This window comes from Euleptes europaea, chromosome 12, assembly GCF_029931775.1.
Source record: "Euleptes europaea isolate rEulEur1 chromosome 12, rEulEur1.hap1, whole genome shotgun sequence".
Classification (NCBI taxonomy): domain Eukaryota; kingdom Metazoa; phylum Chordata; class Lepidosauria; order Squamata; family Sphaerodactylidae; genus Euleptes; species Euleptes europaea.
The window spans coordinates 19,131,895-19,151,048 of NC_079323.1; the positions used below are offsets into that span (position 1 = coordinate 19,131,895).

The 19,154-nt window shown below is 43.0% G+C and overlaps 1 protein-coding gene across 1 annotated transcript in view; it reads left to right on the plus strand.

Moving 5' to 3' along the window:
* The window catches only part of DDX10 (DEAD-box helicase 10), an 81,075-nt gene that overhangs the window by 60,528 nt on the left and 1,393 nt on the right, over positions 1–19,154 (plus strand). The window contains exon 13 of the mRNA XM_056858882.1: positions 3,334–3,739. Within this exon, the coding sequence (XP_056714860.1) occupies positions 3,334–3,739 (406 nt within the window). The remainder of the gene's footprint in view (positions 1–3,333; positions 3,740–19,154) is intronic.

Below are 19,154 nucleotides of genomic sequence, written 5' to 3' on the forward strand. Positions count from 1 at the left end.
AAGCTAACTGCTCAAGATCTCGGGCAAAACGCATGGTCGTTTTAGACTCCTTTGTTCCCTGTTTCAGCCAGGATTCAGCCAGGATCGAACACATGCGTTTTTGCCAAACGTGCATTCGATCCTGGCTCAATCCTAGCTGAAACAGGGAATAAAGGAAGCTAAAGAGACCATGCGTTTTCGCCCCTCCTCTCTCACATGAAGTTTCCTTATACTGAATCAGACCCTCGGTCCATCAAAGTCAGTATTGTCTACTCAGACCGGCAGTGGCTCTCCAGGGTCTCAGGCAGGGGTCTTTCGCATCACCTCCTTGCCTAGTCCCTTTAACTGGAGGTGCCGGGGATTGAACCTTCCAAAAAGAACCCTGTCAGCTTTCCAGACTCAGCCCACTGCTAGCTGGCTTTGGCTGACAGTTACCAAGTTATACAGTTTAACACTGTATCCGTTACATCAGCCTCACTTACCTAATTATGTAGATGCTTATAACCCACTTTCTCCTTAGTGGGGACCCAAAATGGCTTATAATGTTGTTCTCCTCTGATGTGTTTTTTTGAGGTAGGTGAGGCTGAGAGTGAGTTCCTGGCCAAAGGTCATCCAGTTAGTTTGTATTAGTGGGAATTTGAATGTGGGTCTCCTAAACCCTAGTCCGACACTCTAAGCAGTATATCACACTGTCTCTCATGAATTTATAGGTGGCACCTGTCAACCAAAATGACTTTGGGAGGGGCTCTGGCTCAGTGGTAGAGCATCTGCTTGGCAGGCAGAAGGGCCCAGGTTCAGTCATTGGCATCTCCAGCTAAAAGGATCAGTGGAAGGTGATGTGAAAGACCTCTGCCTACCTGGAGAGCCAGTGCTAGTCTTGTGTAGACCATACTGACCTTGATGGTCCAAGAGTCTGATTGAGTATAAGGTTGCTTCATGTTGGTTCATGTGACTCTCGATGTAGCATAGTTAAAACAAGATCTGACAAACCGTGAGTGATAAAAAGGATGTGTTTAACCCAGTTCTTAAATGATACACAATAATATTGTTACTGCAAAGCATCAGCTCTTCCTTGGAGGAGGAAGGTTCCACTTACTGTAGGATCATCACCCTCTCTTGAACTTCATGCCCTGCCGCAGGAATCCTACAGTCCTTTCAGAGGCCATGAGTGTAAATCTGCTGTTGTTTGAGAACTGAGGGTGCAAAATACATCCTGCAAGAAGATGAAGGGCCGTGGCTTAGTGGTAGAGTATCTGCTTGGCATGCAGAAGGTCCCAGGTTCAATCCTCGGCATCTCCAGTTAAAGGGACTAGGCAGGTAGGTGATGTGAAAGACCTTTGCCTGAGTCCCTGGAGAGCTGCCAGTCAGAGTAGACAATACTGACTTTGATGGACTGAGGGTCTTATTCAGTCGAAGGCAGCTTTATGTGTTCATGTGACATGTGCTTCAAAGAAAAATGCTGTCAATTTCTCCCTGCATCTCTTGCTGCAAAAAATTATTAGTATGAAAAGAACACCTCTATGCTAAATTAGCACAATCGCAAAAAAATCAGCATAGGAAACTTAGGCTTATTAAAAACAAATGTACATTTGCGTGTGCATTCTTGGCACTGAAATTTTTGGGCTTTATCATTTCTGTGTTGCTCTATTCCCTGTGTTAACAAATGTTCGGCTTCTGATAATAAAGTACGCTGACGTTCAGTGACTTGCCTCAATTTACCTTTCCCCTCTCTCCCTTAAAGGCTTCTGTTACATGTATTTTCTCTTCATTCTTTTCAAGGATATGCCGGGCGGCAGCTATCTCAAGTTGTGCAGAGATTGTATGCAGTCCTTCAATAATTAATCTGAAAATTTAGCCCAGTAGAAACCAACAGTTCTCTGGCAGGGAGTATTAGGATGAAACATTTCACCATTCTCTTTCCGGAAACGCAAGTTTAAAACGGCTTCCCTTTTAACGCAAAAGCTTATTGCTGTTTTCCATTTCATCTTGCAAAATGAAATACTTAATTTCACCTAGTAGTGCTTGGGGGAAAAATGTTTGCAGGACAAGCAAAAGTTTTACCGAGCCAGTAGTATTCATGACTATTGACAAGACTCTGCCGCTAGAGGGGAATGGGAAGCTATAGTCCATAACTGTTTAATTAAATGGTTTTTGAATGTTAGGAAGCTCAGTAGGCAATTTGGCCGAGCATTTGCTAACCCGATATGGATTGGAAGGGAGAAACTGAAGCACAGCTACTGATTCTTTTTTGTGTGGATCTTTTACATATATCTTGAGCCTTGCCCTTTTTATGCTGACGTTCGAGCCAAACTCCTTAACCAACTCTTAGTTAATTGGAATGGATCTTCGAACAAGTGCAAGGTACAACTATTTCTTTCTGTACAAAATCCTGCCACAATAGACAGGGTAACAGTTTTTTTGCAACTGGCTATGAGGCTCCGAGAATTTAAATTTGGACTTTGTTTAGTCATAGTTTTGCACTCTATAGCAGTGGTTCCCAAACTTGGTTCCACAAATGCAACCCCAGTGCCCCCTACTCTATCCTATTAAAAGCAGTATTCAAAATAGGGTTTGCATGACGCACTAAAGAAGATAACAATAAAATTTCAAAACAGTAACAATTAATTGCACATCTACTCAAAATCAAATTAAAACTTTTTAGTTGAAATTTGTTCAACAAAAGTGATGAACTTGATCCAGTGGTGCCAGCTCTTCAAAGTCTGGAAAAAATTCTGATAGTTTGCAGCAAATTTTCCAGCATGATGCCATAGCTTGATCTATTGTAAATTAGTGAACAATACAGTTGAAGGGGCCCACCTCTAGCGCCCCCTTTTGCCCCCTTGCCTCTTAGTGCCCTCCTAGGTAAGCTCACTTCCCCCCCCGGGGGGTGGTACTGCCCACTTTGGGAACTACTGCTCTATAGTCTTTGTACTTATTGCTGACATATGCCAGTAAAGGTGTTGTTGTATATCTTGAGGCCTTCCCAAAATCTTTCCACCACTGTGCAACTGTGAGCCTGGTGGGTATCTGCACGCGCATGAAGCTACCTTATACTGAGTCAGACCATTAGTCTGTCAAGGCCAGTATTGTCTACCGTGACTGCCATAAGCTCTCCAGGCCACCAGGAATTTTCCATATCACCAGCTACTTCTTTTAACTGGAAATGCCAGGGATTGATCCTGGGACCTTCTGCATACAAAGCAGAAGCTGTAGCATTGAGCCATTGTCCCACCCTGGATGTTTCTTTTTCTCCAGTTTGCAGCTGGTTCTTACGGAAGAATGAGAAATCTTTTGGGCCCTTTACAGACAATGCAGGGAGAGTTTATTCTTACGACATACTTAACTATTTTGCAGCTCCCTTGGACTTGCGGTGGCCCCTCGTGTGAGATTTCTACAGAAAGCCCAGAAGAAAATGCTTGGAAATGACCCTGAGACAGAATGCCTGTTAGGGGGGACAGATCACCCTGAAAAAGCACCTTCTTCTTTAAGCAACGAAGAGGCAGAGAAATGCAGAACACTCTTCAGTGAAACAGTAACATTAGCAGAAGAGATGCGAGAGCTTCCCAGCAAAGACAATGGAACGGAGGATGATGTGTTGCAGGGAGAGTCTGAGTCAGAAGACGAGCCGCTAATGCACAAGGACTTGGAACCTCCACCTGTGCAGTTCTTTGAAGATGACGACGACACAAAGGATGTCGATGTGCTGACCGTAAAGCGACGGAATGTCTTTGGCTTGGAACCCAGAAGCAGTGTGCCTTTGGTAAGTTCTTTCTAATGGTTTCTGCAACTTCTACTACAGAGCAGGGCAAAATCATAGCCAGGTAGTTCTTACTGAGTTTCTCAGATGTTGCAGAACAGGACCAGTTCTGCACCCAGATAATTGCCTGGGGTGGCATGTTGAGAGCACCAACACACTGTCGGGGCTCATCTTGCTCTATATCATTGGTGGTATGAGAGGCAGTGGCATCACTTCCTGGACATGGCCAGTGGCAGTCTGGGATGACACAATGAGCGTACCTAGCCTGGGGTGCTTAAATACCCTGAATCGGCTGTTTCAGATACTCATTGGTTCTCGGTAGTCTTTGTATTGAGCCAGGGTAGATGACCTTCAGGTTTTTTTTCTCGTTAGCTTGATTCTATGACACCATTAAAAGTTTCTCAGCACTAATGTAACTATTAAATCATAGATTTAATCTTTATGTAGGCTTTCACTTTTGGGAACTCTGCCAATAAAACCAGGCAGCTACTACGTGCTAAAACGTAGTGTTAAAGGTTTAGTACAGGTGTTCCTGTATTTCGGTATTCTGATAGATGTTTGGACCTTGTGCTCTTGTGGGGTTTTTAAGCAAGAATTTAGCTCTTACTGCATTTGGTAGCAATAGTCAGTATAGATTTGATATATGAGAGCTGTAGAGCGTAAGTTACATTTTACATGTTTTCAACTAGTTCCTTTCATTTGAAATTTTTAAGTAGCTGGATGTCTTGGTGAGGATATTGACCTTTTTTTTTGGTGAGAATGTGACCCTTTTTTTTGTATATGACATAGTTGCCAGTGTAGATTTTTTTTATATTAAAAAATCTTGGTCCAACAAAATAACTGCACTTAAATGCAAAGAAATGTTCATGTTATGAAACGTGGAAAGGATCTAGTACGAGCAAAGGTGTGAGACAGTTTGTGGTGCATATACTTGCAGTGACTAAATGAGCAGAAAGTGGGTAACATAGCTTAGGCTTTTTCTGTGGGAAGATTTTTCTAGGTTCTTGGGATGAGTTTTCAACATGAATGACATGTACATTTGAATCCATGGGTGTACAGTATAAGAAAATGGGAAAAGTAAATATTGAGAGAGTCCTTTAAATATTCTTTGAAATAGTACTATGCAACTTTAGACATGCTTAGCTGTATCTTCTACTAGTTTATTTTTCCTGGAATGTCCACCCTGTGAGTGAGATTCTGCATGGCAGAATAAGATTGTTGAAGCAAAGAAGAAAGTCTTGGCCCAAGCAAGATACAGCCTGTTGACTTGTTGCCTCCATGTTAGTTCAATCAGTGTATGATACCAAACCAAGGTTTGCATTAACTAGGGTCCAAACCATGGCTGGAGTTTCCATAATGTACAAACAAACCATGGACTGCTTGTTCATTTTTCATCTGCTCAGTACTCAAATTACCATGGTGCATGGGCCTCTAGAGGTACACTGTGGTTTGTCACTTCAGCCAGAGCAAACCATAGTTAGCACAAACCATGGTTTGCTGAACAACTTCATACCATGGTGACTGAATCTGGTTTGTTAATTCAGAGGTTACATCAAACCCTAATTAAGCACAGTTTGGAACTGAATCGCTGATGTTCTCTGAATGTTTTTTCTTAGGAAAAAAGAGTGCATATCAACACTTCTGTGTATAGCCTTTTTATTTTTAAAAAAATTCAGTCCCTTGCAGCATACTTCTCAGACACTGACAGTTTATTAAATGCTGTCAAGGAGGGAACTAGTTGCTTAATTAATTTGTTTTGTAATTTTGGTATCTGCTATCTTCATGATCTAGAGCAGAGTTTCCCAAACTTTTTGAGTCATGGAGCACTTTTCAGGAGAGTAATTCGCCACGGAGCACTAATTTTAACTTAGATCCTATATAGTAACTAAACCAAATGACAGTAATATTTTTTTTCCCAATCTCTTCATGGAACATTAGGAGATGTTTCGCGGAGCACCAGGTACTCCTTTGAACACAGTTTGGGAACCTCTGATCTTTAGTACGGGTGATCAGTGTTCTAATTCTTAAAGGGAATGTTTTCATAATTTTCTCCTTCTGGATGATCTTAGAAGACACTTTGTTGTTCAGGTTAAGAAGTAGGTCACCGAAGACTCGGAGGGGTACATCTCATCCCTTCTACTGGTTGGTCCTCCTCCCCAGGCTGTCTCCACTTTTTGTCCTTTCCGGCCCCTTGCATCCCCTGCAGCTTCTCCCCTTTCACCACTTCCTTCCTTTTGTCCCACTTGCCTTTCTAATTTGCCCCTTCATCTGCTATTTTTCCTCCAGTACATTCTTCCTCCCCTCCCCTCTCTACTTCTCCCCTTTTCCTGTATCCTTCGTCCCACTAGACCCCATTATTCCCATACTCTTTTCCTCCATTTTTCTTTTTGCCTTCCCTCCACTCAGGCATTACTCCTCCCTTCTTCCTTCTTGTCCTTCTGTGCCCTCTCCTTCTCCCCCTCAACTCACCTGAAGTTTTATAATGAAAGTACAGCAGCTGTTTTTTTTACCTAGACAATCAGTGTTCAGATTCCTAAACAAACCAAAACAGCTACGGAGATTTCATGAGGGGATTTTATCCCACTGCTTATTTATTTTTAGATGTATGATTTCCCCGCAGATTTGGAGAAACACTTCCTTTTTTCTTTACCTTGCCAAACTGTGTCAATTTTTAAATCTGTGTTCTGGAGTCAGATTGTGGTGTGCGTGACTCAGTGGTTGAGCGTCTGCATGGCATGCGCACGGTCACTGGTTGAATCCTTGGCATGAAAGTTAAAAAGCTCAGGTAGTAGGTGATATGAAAGACCATGGAGAGCCTCTGCCAGTCTGAGTAGATAGTACGGACCCTGATGGACCAATGGTCTGATTCAGTATAAGGCAGCTTTATATATGTTCATATGTGTTTATTCTAGAATTAGATATATAGATAGGAGTGATTTTGTTTTCTCTGTCCAATACTGATGTGTCTACAAGTAGCCGATTTGCCTAAAAAGAGCCTACAGAGTGATTGTCATTTAAACAAAGTCGTACTGTGATAAATACTTAAAATCTAGTAACAGCTAAGATTTAATGATCCTGTAATTAAAACAATTTATACAGTTTATTAAAACTATAAGCAACAGTTAGTTGCAGAGTGAGAGAAAGTGAGTAGATTCTAAACTCTGCAGTATAAGAATGGTTTCACCAAAATATTTCACAAATGAATAGAAATAGACAGGATGTAATTCATTGTGGACAAAGGCATTGGGTAACAGCATCCAAGAGACAATTACTGCTTGGGAAATGTCTGTCTTACAAGTAGCATAATGGAGTAGTGCCCGGAGAGCCGGGTTGCTCAGCTGTAAATGAAATAGTGTTGATGCCATTACGACTCACTATTTATCAATGCAAAAATTTTATTAAGTGCTTTGCAAAAAAAAAAAGGTTAGGGAGACAGGGCCCAGTTGCAGACTTCGGTGTTTAGAATCAGTCATGACACAACAGGAAAGAAGGAATGCAGAGAGAGAGGCATCAGGGAGAGAGGAAAAATTATCCCCATGAGGAGAGAATGGAGACAATTAAGAAGCATTAAACCAATAAGTTTTGGTTTATCTTAAAAATAGGGAAGAAAGTTGGGTGGGACAGTGTGTCCTTTGAGGTGTGGGGACGGCACTGCTATGTGCAGAGTTCAATGCATAGACCTTTGGGCTGGAGCCTTGGTGTAAAAATACAATAACACTCATGTTAAACCTGAGAGCCAGCATCGTGTAGGGGTTAGGAGTGGTGGACTCTAATATGGAGAACCGGGTTTGATTCCCCACTCCTCCACATGAGTGGTGGACTCTAATCTGGTCAACGGGGTTGGTTTCTCTTCTCCTCCACATGATGCCTGTGGGGTGACCTTGGGCTAGTCACAATTCTTTCAGAGCTCTCTCAGCCCCACCTCACAAAGTGTCTGTTGTTGGGAGAGGAAGGGAAGGTGATTGTAAGCTGGTTTGAGACTTTTAAAAGGTAAAGGTCCCTTGTGCAAGCACTGGGTCATTCCTGACCCATGGAGTGACATCACATCCCGACGTTTCCTAGGCAGACTTTGTTTACGGGGTGGTTTGCCAGTGCCTTTCCCAGTCATCTTCCCTTTCCCCCCAGCAAGCTGGGTACTCATTTGAACGACCTCAGTAGGATGGAAGGCTGAGTCAACCTTGAGCCGGCTACCTGAAACCAACTTCCGTTGGGATCGAACTCAGGTAATGAGCAGAGTTTGGACTGCAGTACTGCAGCTTACCACTCTGCGCCACGGGGCTCCTTTTGAGACTCTTTAAAGGTAGAGAAAATTGGGGTATAAAAACCAACTCTTCTTTTTCTTTTTCTTTTTTTCTTCCTCTTCTTCTTTCTCTTCGTGACAGGGGTGGACTTGGAGGCCAAAACAGCTCTGGAAATGGGCCATGCCCATCCTACAGCCACACCCCCTCCTACTGCTGCACCCCCCTCACCTGATGGAGGGCCACAGAGTTCCTCCTTGACAGCTGCATCTTGGACAAGTCATCAGAGCAAAGGCAGGCCCTGCCATGCTTCTCCTCTGCAGACACACTGTACCTCAGCCAGCACAGGGTGAAGCCAGGTGCTACTGCACCTGTGCTCCTCATCACCAGCCTGCCCACCATGGAGTCAGCGAGGAGGAGTACGGGTGCCTCTGGCATAGAACGAAGCTGGGTGCCGTTATGCCAATGTTCCTCTTCGTTGGTGTACTAAGGAAGAACATAGGCACAGTGGCTCCTGGCTTCACCTCATATCAGCAGCACCTATACTCCTCTCAAGCTCCACTGAGGGGCTAGGCAGAACTTAGAGTGATGGCCTTCTGGTATTTTCCTCAGTAAAGTAAATCATAGAATCATAGAGTTGGAAGGACCACTAGGGTCATCTAGTCCAACCCCCTGCACAATGCAGGAAATTCACAACTACCTTCTCCACACACACCCAGTGACCCCTACTCCATGCCCAGAAGATGGCCAAGATGCCCTCCCTCTCATGAACTGCCTAAGGTCATATATTCAGCATCGCTAACAGATGGCCATCTAGACTCTGCTTAAAAACCTCCAGGGAAGGAGGGCTTACCACCTCCCAAGGAAGCCTGTTCCACTGAGGAAACGCTCTACCTGTTAGAAAATTCTTCCTAATGTTTAGATGGAAACACTTTTGATTTAATTTCAACCCATTGGTTCTGGTCCGACCTTCTGGGGCAACAGAAAACAACTCAGCACCCTCCTCTGTATGACAGCCCTTCAAGTACTTGAAGATGGTTATCATATCCCTTCTCAGTCTTCTCCTCTTAATGCTAAACATATGCCCAGTGTGCCCTGGTACAAGACCATTTTTGTCAGGCAGGGTTTCTGTAACGGTCCACACGTGCAGTTAAAACATGGATCTTGTCCCTTTTCCAACTTTTGCAAGTGGCAGAGTCTTGTCTTGGGTGTCGCGACAAGCTTTATGGGCATTCCAAAACCCCTTCATAGTGCAGTGAAATTGTGGGGGTTGTTCCTTATCCTTCTCCCCAGCTCTGGTCTGTGGACCTTTGTACTCACTGAGAGGTCATTGGTAGAGTTATTTTGTGTGTTTTTTTAAAAAAAACAGAGGAATCTAGATGATGGTAATGTTAGGTTTTGTTTATGTCAGCATCTCTCACACACGAAAAGGACTGCTTGCTCTGTTCGTGGATTCATCTCCAGGACTTCACAGTTAGATCATACTGCTGACTGACTTCCTTGTCCTATAATAAGGGAAATGTGATTACTTAAAACTGTGCTTTCTGAAATTGGAGTGTATAAAAAGATATGCGATTTTCCTGGAGCCGCTTTTCTGTTTTACTGAATGTCAGTTTTATGTAAGTTGACAGCTAAGGTTAGAATGCATATGGAAAGAGACAGTTCAAATAAAAGGAACCATTCTATTAGTGGCAGAAGCTGCAGCTAGTCTGTTACATTTCTCAGAAGTCCTGGGTGCCCTCTTTCATATACATTTCCCACTCGCACCCAATTTAAAACAAGTACAAGTTAGGATTTTCCAGAACCTGTTTCCTGAGGTCTGAGATGTACTAATTCAGAAGCCTCAGGCTTGGTTCACATGGGAAACGGAATGCGTTAAGGGAATTGTCAGGTGGCAGAGTTGACTTTACAACTTTAAACTGTAAGTGTTATGAACATATATGCACATATGAAACTGCCTTATACTGAATCAGACCCTTGGTCCATCCAAGTCAGTATTGTCTACTCAGACCGGGAGCGGCTCTCCAGGGTCTCAGGCGGAGGTCCTTCCCATCACCTACTTGCCTAGTCCCTTTAACTGGAGATGCGAAGGATTGAACTTGGGACCTTCTGCATGCCAAGCAGATGTTCTACCACTGAGCCGCGGCTCAGTGTTCCCCCGTGTAACAAAAGAGAATTGTGGGTTCAAGTAAAACGAAACATTCAGCCATGAAGCTTACACAGTTACCTTGGGCCAGTCACAATCTGTCACTCTTTGTCTACCTCACAGGGTTGTTATGGGGGCAAAATGGGGAAAGGATAGCGTATGCCACTGTGAACTCCTTGGGCAAAACAATGGGACAAAAATGCACTACATAGATTTCAAGCTTAGGTTTTCTGACAAGGTATGCATAAGTAGTGTTTCAGTTGCTTCTATGTTACATGGCTTTAGTGTGTAATATTTTGGAACTTGTTGTTCAGCATGGGTTCAAATGTTTTATTTATTTATAGTCAGCCTTTCTTGCTGGGTCTTATATGACAGAATATAAAGTAGTGCAACCAGAGAGCATAAGAAAATCAATGAACAATGCACTTGGAATGGATTACAAAGGTAGAGAACAATGTGAACAAATAACTAAGGCAAAGATATACTATAAACAATACAGATAAAAGTGAATAGAATGATATAACAAGGGCAAGACAGTTAAAGCAAGTGATAACTGCAATAATCACCGCACCACTAGCATTTTCCGTTTTTGATCATTGTACCTGATGATTGAGAGCTCCGTGGCTCAGAGTGGTAAGCTGCAGTACTGCAGTCAAAAGCTCTGCTCACAACCTGAGTTCGATCTTGACGGAAGTCGGTTTCAGGTAGCCGTCTCAAGGTTGATTCGGCCTTCCATCCTTCCGAGGTTGGTAAAAGGAGTACCCAGCTTGCTGGGGGTAAAGTGTAGATGACTGGGGAAGGCAATGGCGAACCACCCCATAAACAAAGTCTGCCTAGTAAATGTCGGAATGTGACGTCACCCATGGGTCAGTAATGAACCCGGTACTTGCACAGGGGATGGAGGTAGATGTGTGAATTGACTCCATTTTGAAGCATTGTCTCTGCAGTGATGTGAAATGATATTACATCTGAGGTGATCCAGACAAGCATGGAAGGTGATTGTTTTATGGGATTGGAAACAAAGTAATGAAATACAGTTGGCTTGCTTAAATATTGCTAATTGATCCTAAATGAATCCTTTTTTAAAAAAAACCTAATGACGCCCTTGTTTGATTATTGACCTGTATACAAGTCCTAGCACCGTGGTACTGTTATCTGATTTGCCGTATAAGAGCTTGTTCTTTTGAATAGGTGGCAAAATAAGTTCTGTTGTTTTCACTGGCATAACCTCCACAGTGCTGAAAAATATCACTTGCTTTTTAGTTTCTATGCAATTTATATTATATGGAAATGCTCTAGGCAGATATTTTGTGTTCTCCTGGAGTCTTTATGCGTAGTACAGATACGTTGGGAGTCTTTATGCGTAGTACAGATATGTTGGGAGGGGCCGTGGCTCAGTGGTAGAGCGTCTGCTTGGCCTGCAGAAGGTCCCAGGTTCAATCCCCAGCATCTCCAGTTAAAGGGACTAGGCAAGTAGATGATGTGAAAGACCTCAGCCTGAGACCCTGGAGAGCCGCTGCCCGTCTGGGTAGACAATACTGACTTTGATGGACCAAGGGTCTGGTTCAATATAAGGCAGCTTCATGTGTTCATGTGTTCACTCTGCTAAGCAAAGTTTGAAGCCTTCCTCTAACCAAAAGAGTCTTCCCTCAACTTGAGCGGCTCTTCCTCTAGCTGGAGCAATTTCCTCTAGCCTAGGGTAGGCTAGCCCTAACCTGGATGGCCCAGGCTAGCCCAACCTTGTTGAATCTCAGAAGCTAAGCAGACTTGACTCTGGTTAGTACTTGAATGGGAGACCACCAAGGAAATGCATGGTTGCTAAGCAGAGGCAGGCATTGGAAAACCACCTCTATTCGTCTTTTGCCTTGAAAAACCCTGTGGGGTCACCATAAGTTGATTGGAACATGACGAAATTTTTCATCACCTAGGCAAGATAAGGACCAGCCCCTGTTAGGACAGGTCATGTATCCAGAGACCAACTTCAGATATAATAGCACTCAACCAAGGTAAAGGTGTCTTTTAAACAAGACAAATCCCCTCCATTAGTGGTTAATCTTTGCTATTCAGGACTTAAGCATTATTAATATTGCATTGTACAGGTAAATGTATGACAATGGGGGTGACTAAAAAAAAAAGGAAAGAAATTCCTAGCAAGAAATAATGATAGGAATACAAAGGCATGTGGCTTTTCAAACAGGGGGTGGTTGGGGGAGCAGGATGAAGGGAGGACACCATAATGATATGTAGGAGGAATACATAGGAAGTTAGACAGAGAAAAAAAACCCTAATTGAAACATTAAGTGGGGGGGAAAATGCCGTGGAGACAGCCCTACCAATTAAATAAGTCTTAAAAACTGATGAAATAACTATTTTCTTTGACAGACTTTCTGCAACTCTATTAACAATGGTTAGGAGAGAGTAGGAGGTGATGTATTTTGATGGAAGAATGAAAGAGTCAAATTGTTGGCTTGCATGTTGGGCACACAGTCTAACAAGGGATAACAAGACAAGTGTTTTCCCCCCCTCCTTCTTAAACAAAGCAGACAAAAAAACTCGCCTGCTGCACCAGCGGGTGACTTCCGAACTTCAGAAGGCACGTGGCAGCAATTCAAGAGAAACTCCTTTTAGAACGGGTGCCCAATATTCTAATCAAGAGTTCAGCTTGTTCGTTGTCTTACCGGATATTTCATACCCTCCTGTTGCTGTTTTCTTAAGGGAGAGATGTTATGAAGGCTGACAGCTTTGCTGGATGCCACTTGCGGCCTGTTTCTGGAGAGGAAAATGGTTTTTGTTCTTCATGCGGGGAAAATGCTTGAATGGTCAGCAAACCTAATTGAGTTTATCATCAGCTTGGCATGTCTTGTCTTTTGTGGTGTGGAAAGAGTGAGCTTGATATTTAAATTTTGCTTTAAAACAACTTTAATTTTTGATCAAAGTGTTTCTCAAGCTGTGTAATCTTCTCGATAGGGATGTTTAGTCCTTACAGTTCATCTGTCAGAAGAAAGCAAGCTTTAAATAAGTTATTTGCAGTTTGATGAAGATAGACAATTTCAAGCAATCATTCTTACCAGTGTTGTGTGTGAGACAGCCAAGGTATGTGTGAAACTCTGTAGAAGAAAAAGCAATTTGGGGAAGAAATATGATGATAAGAGTGATTGTCAAATGGGGTTTTGGAAAATGTTAAATTTATTTCTTTTGCATAAAAATTGTAGGTGGGAAAAACCTACATAAAATGCTGACCAGAACTGCAAGATGCATAAAAATGTTCTTGATACATTATACCAGTGATCCCCAGTGTGGTGCTCACTAATGTGCTACCTAGCACACATTTCTTCCTTAAAACATCTCTTCTCCAAAGCCAGTAGCCAGTTATGGCTTTTCTTGACCTAATTGGAGAAGGAAGTGCTTCAAAAGAATTCATGTCTGCACCCTTTTTGAAAACAGTTGTCTCTGTTATAGCATGGTACTTGGGTTGGAACCTCCCAACATTTTGTGATTGTCCTCTGTTCCCTGTGGCAGCCATTTGGTGATTGAACTTCCTTACATTGTGTGGTGGTGCCCACTCCCCATTTTCAAATTTCATGAAGTGCCCACAGGTTGAGTGAGGTTGGAGGCCCCTGCCACAGATCAAATTCTATCTGGTCTAGCATTTGGTCTCCATGCTTCTAAGCAGCTCATAATCAGGGCATAAAGGAGATGATCATCTCTTGGTTGTCCCTAACATCTGATGCTCAGCAGCTTATGACATTGAAACATGGATATTGCTTTAGCCATTTTGGCTAAATCATGGTTGGTAGGTGTGTCCTCCATGATCTTGTCTGATACATGTTCCTTGTATTGCCCTTAGAGCAGTACAACAATGGTCTCTCCTGGATGCAGGCTTTTCTGTTCTGCCTTTTAATGGTTCTCTTGGGTCTAATGATTCTCTTGGGTCACAGTCAGAGGATGTGTTGCTGGAACTTGACCCAGTGATCTTCCACTTGCAAAGCACATGCCCTATCACTGAGCTACTGAAGGGGTGTGTGGTCCTGAGGTAAAGGTAGATACTTAAGGTATTAATATGCAGCTGTAGGTGAAGGTCACATTATAAGAAGACAAGAGTCACTGGAAAGGACAGTCATGCTAGGAAAAGTTGAGGGCAGCAGGAAAAGAGGAAGACCCAACAAGAGATGGATTGACTCAATAAAGGAAGCCACAGCCCTCAGTTTGCAAGATCTGAGCAAGGCTGTCAAAGATAGGACATTTTGGAGGACTTTCATTCATAGGGTCACCATGAGTCAGAAGCGACTTGACGGCACTTAACACATGCACACAGGTGAAAGTCTCTTCACAGGAAGAAACAGAATTGTAGAAATTATTTCTGTCTCAGAAAGTAGCAAACTGCGTTATCCTTCTCACATGGAGATCTTTAGATGTGGAATTGCCTTGCGGTTTTGTAAATATGCACCGGCTCTTGCCTCAAGTCTATTGCTGGGTTTTAAAGGTGGTCAGAGAATGCACAAAGAAAAGCAATGCAGTGTCTTCTGGGGAATCTCCCCCCCCTTTGTGTGTTCCAGTTCTCGCTTTTAATGTGGAATCGAAGCTCAAGTGTTAGTAAATTATTGTAGAGAGCTCATCATAGCATAACACAAGAGGACAATTAATGTGCTGTTTTTTAATTGCTTAGTACTGATTAATGGGAAATATATGCATTGTGCTTGGCTAGTAGTTTCAGATTTGAGTAACTATCACAATTCTCCTTACATTTCCAAACGTTCACTAGTTTACAATCAAGTTTAAATTTCCCATTGGGCCAAAATTCCTCATTGAAAACCTTTTTCTTATTTTGGCTTGTTTATTATTTAGATTTTTAAATAACTAGCATAGAAGATAGTCCACCAGATCAGAGGTCATGCTTTGGCGGTAATGAGTAATGGAACTAGGGATATGACTGATTAATAGTGAGAGCATGTTATAGCAGATGTGAGGCTTTTATCAAAAATGATATCCCTGTGTTGCTTCCTCCCTTTTCTCCTCATGAGTAATTTTGTGTACCTTGGGATGTGACATGGTCATCTGTATCTTCCTGTCACTGTTCCAAATCACTGCCTGCTGATGGTGTGTATATGGACACTAGTGAAGTGTATGTTATGAAGGAGAACACATACACTAGTGAAGTGTATGTTATGGAGGAAGGGCCAATGTGGTGTAGTGGTTAAGAGTGGTGGTTTGGAGCAGTGGAGATCTGGAGAACCGGGTTTGATTCCCCACTCCTCCACATGAGCGGTGGAGGCTAATCTGGTGAACCGGGTTGGTTTCCCCACTCCTACACATGAAGCCAGCTGGGTGACCTTGGGCAAGTTACAGCTCTGTCAGAGCTCTCTCAGCCCCACCTACCTCACAGGGTGTCTACTGTGGGGAGGGGAAGGGAAGGTGATTGTAAGCCGGTTTTGAGTCTCCCTTAAGTGGTAGAAAAAGTTGGCATATAAAAACCAACTCTTCTTCTTAATCGTGACAAAACGGGGGTGCTTCTGGTGGGGGAAAGGTCTGATGCAAGAACTGGGATGTCTTCTGTTGTAGGTGAGATTGCACTTCCCCTATAGGAGCAGATCATGGCTTGGTGGTGCTGCTGGTCATGGGCCTCCTGTTGGATAAATAGCTGGCAGCAGTGGCCAGCTTCCGCGGGTCTGCCTGCTTCAACCATTCCTGGGCAGGAAGATTATTGTGGTGAGCTCTACATAGGGCTGCTCTTGAAGACTGTTTGGGAGCTACAATTGGTACAGACCGCTGCTGCCAGAATGCTGACTAGAGTGGGTCGTAGGGACCAAATCACTCCAGTCTTGTTCAGTCTACACAGGCTCCTAGTTTACTTCTGAGCCCAATTCGAGGTGCTAGTATTGACCATTAAAGCCCTGACTCCCCTTTACCTTGATTTCTGGTACAGATTCAGCTCTATCTGTCTGTCTATTTGTCTATCTCCATCCATCCATATCCATCTATCCATCCATCCATCCATCCATATCCATCCATCCATCCATCCATCCATCCCCTACCTTTCAGTCAGCTGTAGAAAATAGTCTAGAAGCTGTGTTGTGTGTATCTGCATCATTAATTCTGTTTTAAATTATAATTCAGGTCAAATCATACACTGATTTCTGAAAAAGGTTGAAACCATACTCCAGTATTAGAAAAATATAAATAACCAAATAAATGAATAAAAATAAATATAAATAGGTTTTGAACATTATTTGAACCATGTACCATGAAACATGAAGAAATCAATGTGTTCTTTTTAGTAGCATTCCCCCCCCGTGCCTTTAAGAATGTCCTTGTCTATGTCTGTCCTTTTAACTATAGCATGTTTATTAAATTGATTTAAAAATAGATCTAATTTAACCTTGACGAGAAGCAGAGGCTTCTATAATGCCCTTACCTCTTGGTTACGCTTGTTTTTAATAGCCTGTACTCAGTAGCAAACAGTAGATGCGTATGGTGGAAATAGTAGATGCGTATGGTGCCTCTCTAGACTATTCCTTGAAATATCCTTTGCTGTCTCCCTCAAAGGAGTTTCTCACTTATCTTCCACTGTCTAACATCTCTAGAATATGGCAACCAATCATATATACTTAGAAGCTGTTTTGTTGCCTTTGGGGTGGGTTTGCTTTTTCCTGCAAAATATTCGTTATTGGGTAAAATGTTGGCTGTTTGCTTTTTGTAAAAGCTTTTTATATATACTAGATAAATACGCTTATCTTCCTCAAGCTTTACTGATTTCACATTCAGAGTCCTCGCATCAATAGGGCTGTTCATTTTCCTGTAGCCATACAGACTTTATTTTTAGATCAGCTTTCCTTTCCTTTTAAAGTGCCTATTCTGTTTGGGGAGTTAGCGCCTGACTTGCTTGTGGTTTCGATAAGACCACCCTGTGAGAAAACAGTGTATTGGGCTTAGGTGGTCAGGCGGGAGGGAAATTCCCTAAGTAGGATGAAGCAATAACAGCAGCAAAAAAATCTCTAAAGCGTTGCAGAGAAGAGCTTATTAATCAAGGACCAAATCTCAGTGTGTTTGGAGCAGAGCGTTTTCCTCTTTACTTCTCTTCTGCATTGGAAGTAAACATTTCCTGAGGTAAGGGCCCCTGAGAAATAACAGGGCAGGTGATACAGGCTATTGGGACCCCCCAATACCCGCTCATGGTAAAAGACTGCTAAGCTCCAGTACTAGATGTATAGCTCTTGGCTCACTTTGACCTGAATCTCACCAGTCGGGTGCTAATTAAACAATGCCAGACTGCTGAGATTCAGGGCCAAGTGAGCAGGAAGGAAGTTATCAAAACCCAAACTTTTACAGTGCAATACTAAACAGGCTTGACATCAGCGGCCTTAGGAGAGTGTAACTCAGTTTAGGATGCAGTGTGGGGGAGTTTTTTCCTTTCTTTTGGGAGGGATTGCCTCATTACACACATCCTTAATCCTATTTACTCCCCCCGCCCCCCGCCCCCCCACACACAAATGTTGGATTCTTCTAAGCCAGAGGTTCCCCACATTTTTGGTATGGTGACCCCAAAAATCTAAATTCACTTGGCATAGTGACCCACTTGGGAAAAAAAAAACAGTGCATGCACAATTCAGTAAAACTGCAGAAGCATAAGACCCACTTCTTCGGGCTTTGCAACTCACTTCTGAGTCAGGACCTCTTAGGGCTAGAGAGCCCAATGGTACAATTCTAAGCCTCAACAGTTGGTGGAATTGTGGAACTCTCTGCCCTAGGATGTGGTGATGGCTGCCAACTTGGAAGGCTTTAAGAGGGGAGTGGACATGTTCATGGAGGATAGGGCTATCCATGGCTACTAGTCAAAATGAACACTAGTCATGATGTATACCTATTCTCTCCAGAATCAGAGGAGCATGCCTATTACATTAGGTGCTGTGGAACACAGGCAGGACAATGCAGCTGCAGTCGTCTTGTTTTTGTGGGCTTCCTAGAGGCACCTTGTTGGCCACTGTGTGCACAGGCTGCTGGACTTGATGGGCTTTGGTCTGATCCATCATGGCTTTTCTTATGTTCTTAACAGTTGTAGAAGGGTGTGACTCTCTTTAGAATTTAGCACTTCCATCCCCTTTCTCTGCCTGTTTTGCTTTCCCCCCTGCTAGCTGGTCCTCAACCCATAGTGAACTGTTTTTCTCTTTAAACTTAATCACTGATTTTTCTGCAAGCCTGTGGAGCTTCCCAAGTGTGCAGAAAGCCGCATCTTGTCCGTCCGTGCCTTTGACTGTCCCACTGATAGATGCAAAGCAATCAAATTTGCTGTTAGGACTGGGGGTGTCTAAATTTTCCTTAATGGCTTGAAACACATTTGGATTTGCTTCTCGATGTATCAACTCTTTTTTTCCCTGCACTCATTTAGATGCAGCTGTTACATTTAAACAAAGATTTAGAGCCATGTTTGATTGCCACATCTGGAAATTCCCACATCTGGCATTACACAGATCATGTTGAAAGCACATACGTCACACAAAAAACTCAGCAAATGAGGGACCTTGGTATTTCTGTCATTATGTTAACAGCGTACTTTGTCTGATTGTAATCACCTCTGGTTTTTCCTGCACTGGCAGCCGAAACCACTTTCTCATCAGCTTCTGATTCCAGATTGCCCTCAATGATACTTCTTCATGCAACACAGCCCGAACATTTTCATTGGTATCTCCAACCCGCTGAAATTGTCTTCTGGAGGAGCTTAGGAAAACCAGGTCTCGTTCTGATTATCATAGGAGGTAGAAGACGTTTCTGCTTCAATTAGCTTATAACTAACTAACACCTTTTTCTGAGAAGGGGTTGTTTCTACAACATTGTTTCTCGAATTGGGATTCACACATCGCAACATTTGAGTCTTTGTGGGAATGGATATGTCCTCATCAAAAGATGTGTGTGTGTAAAGTGCCGTCAAGTCGCAGCCGACTTATGGCGACCCCTTTTGGGGGGTTTTCATGACAAGAGACTAACAGAGGTGGTTTGCCAGTGCTTTCCTCTGCACAGCAACCCTGGTATTCCTTGGTGG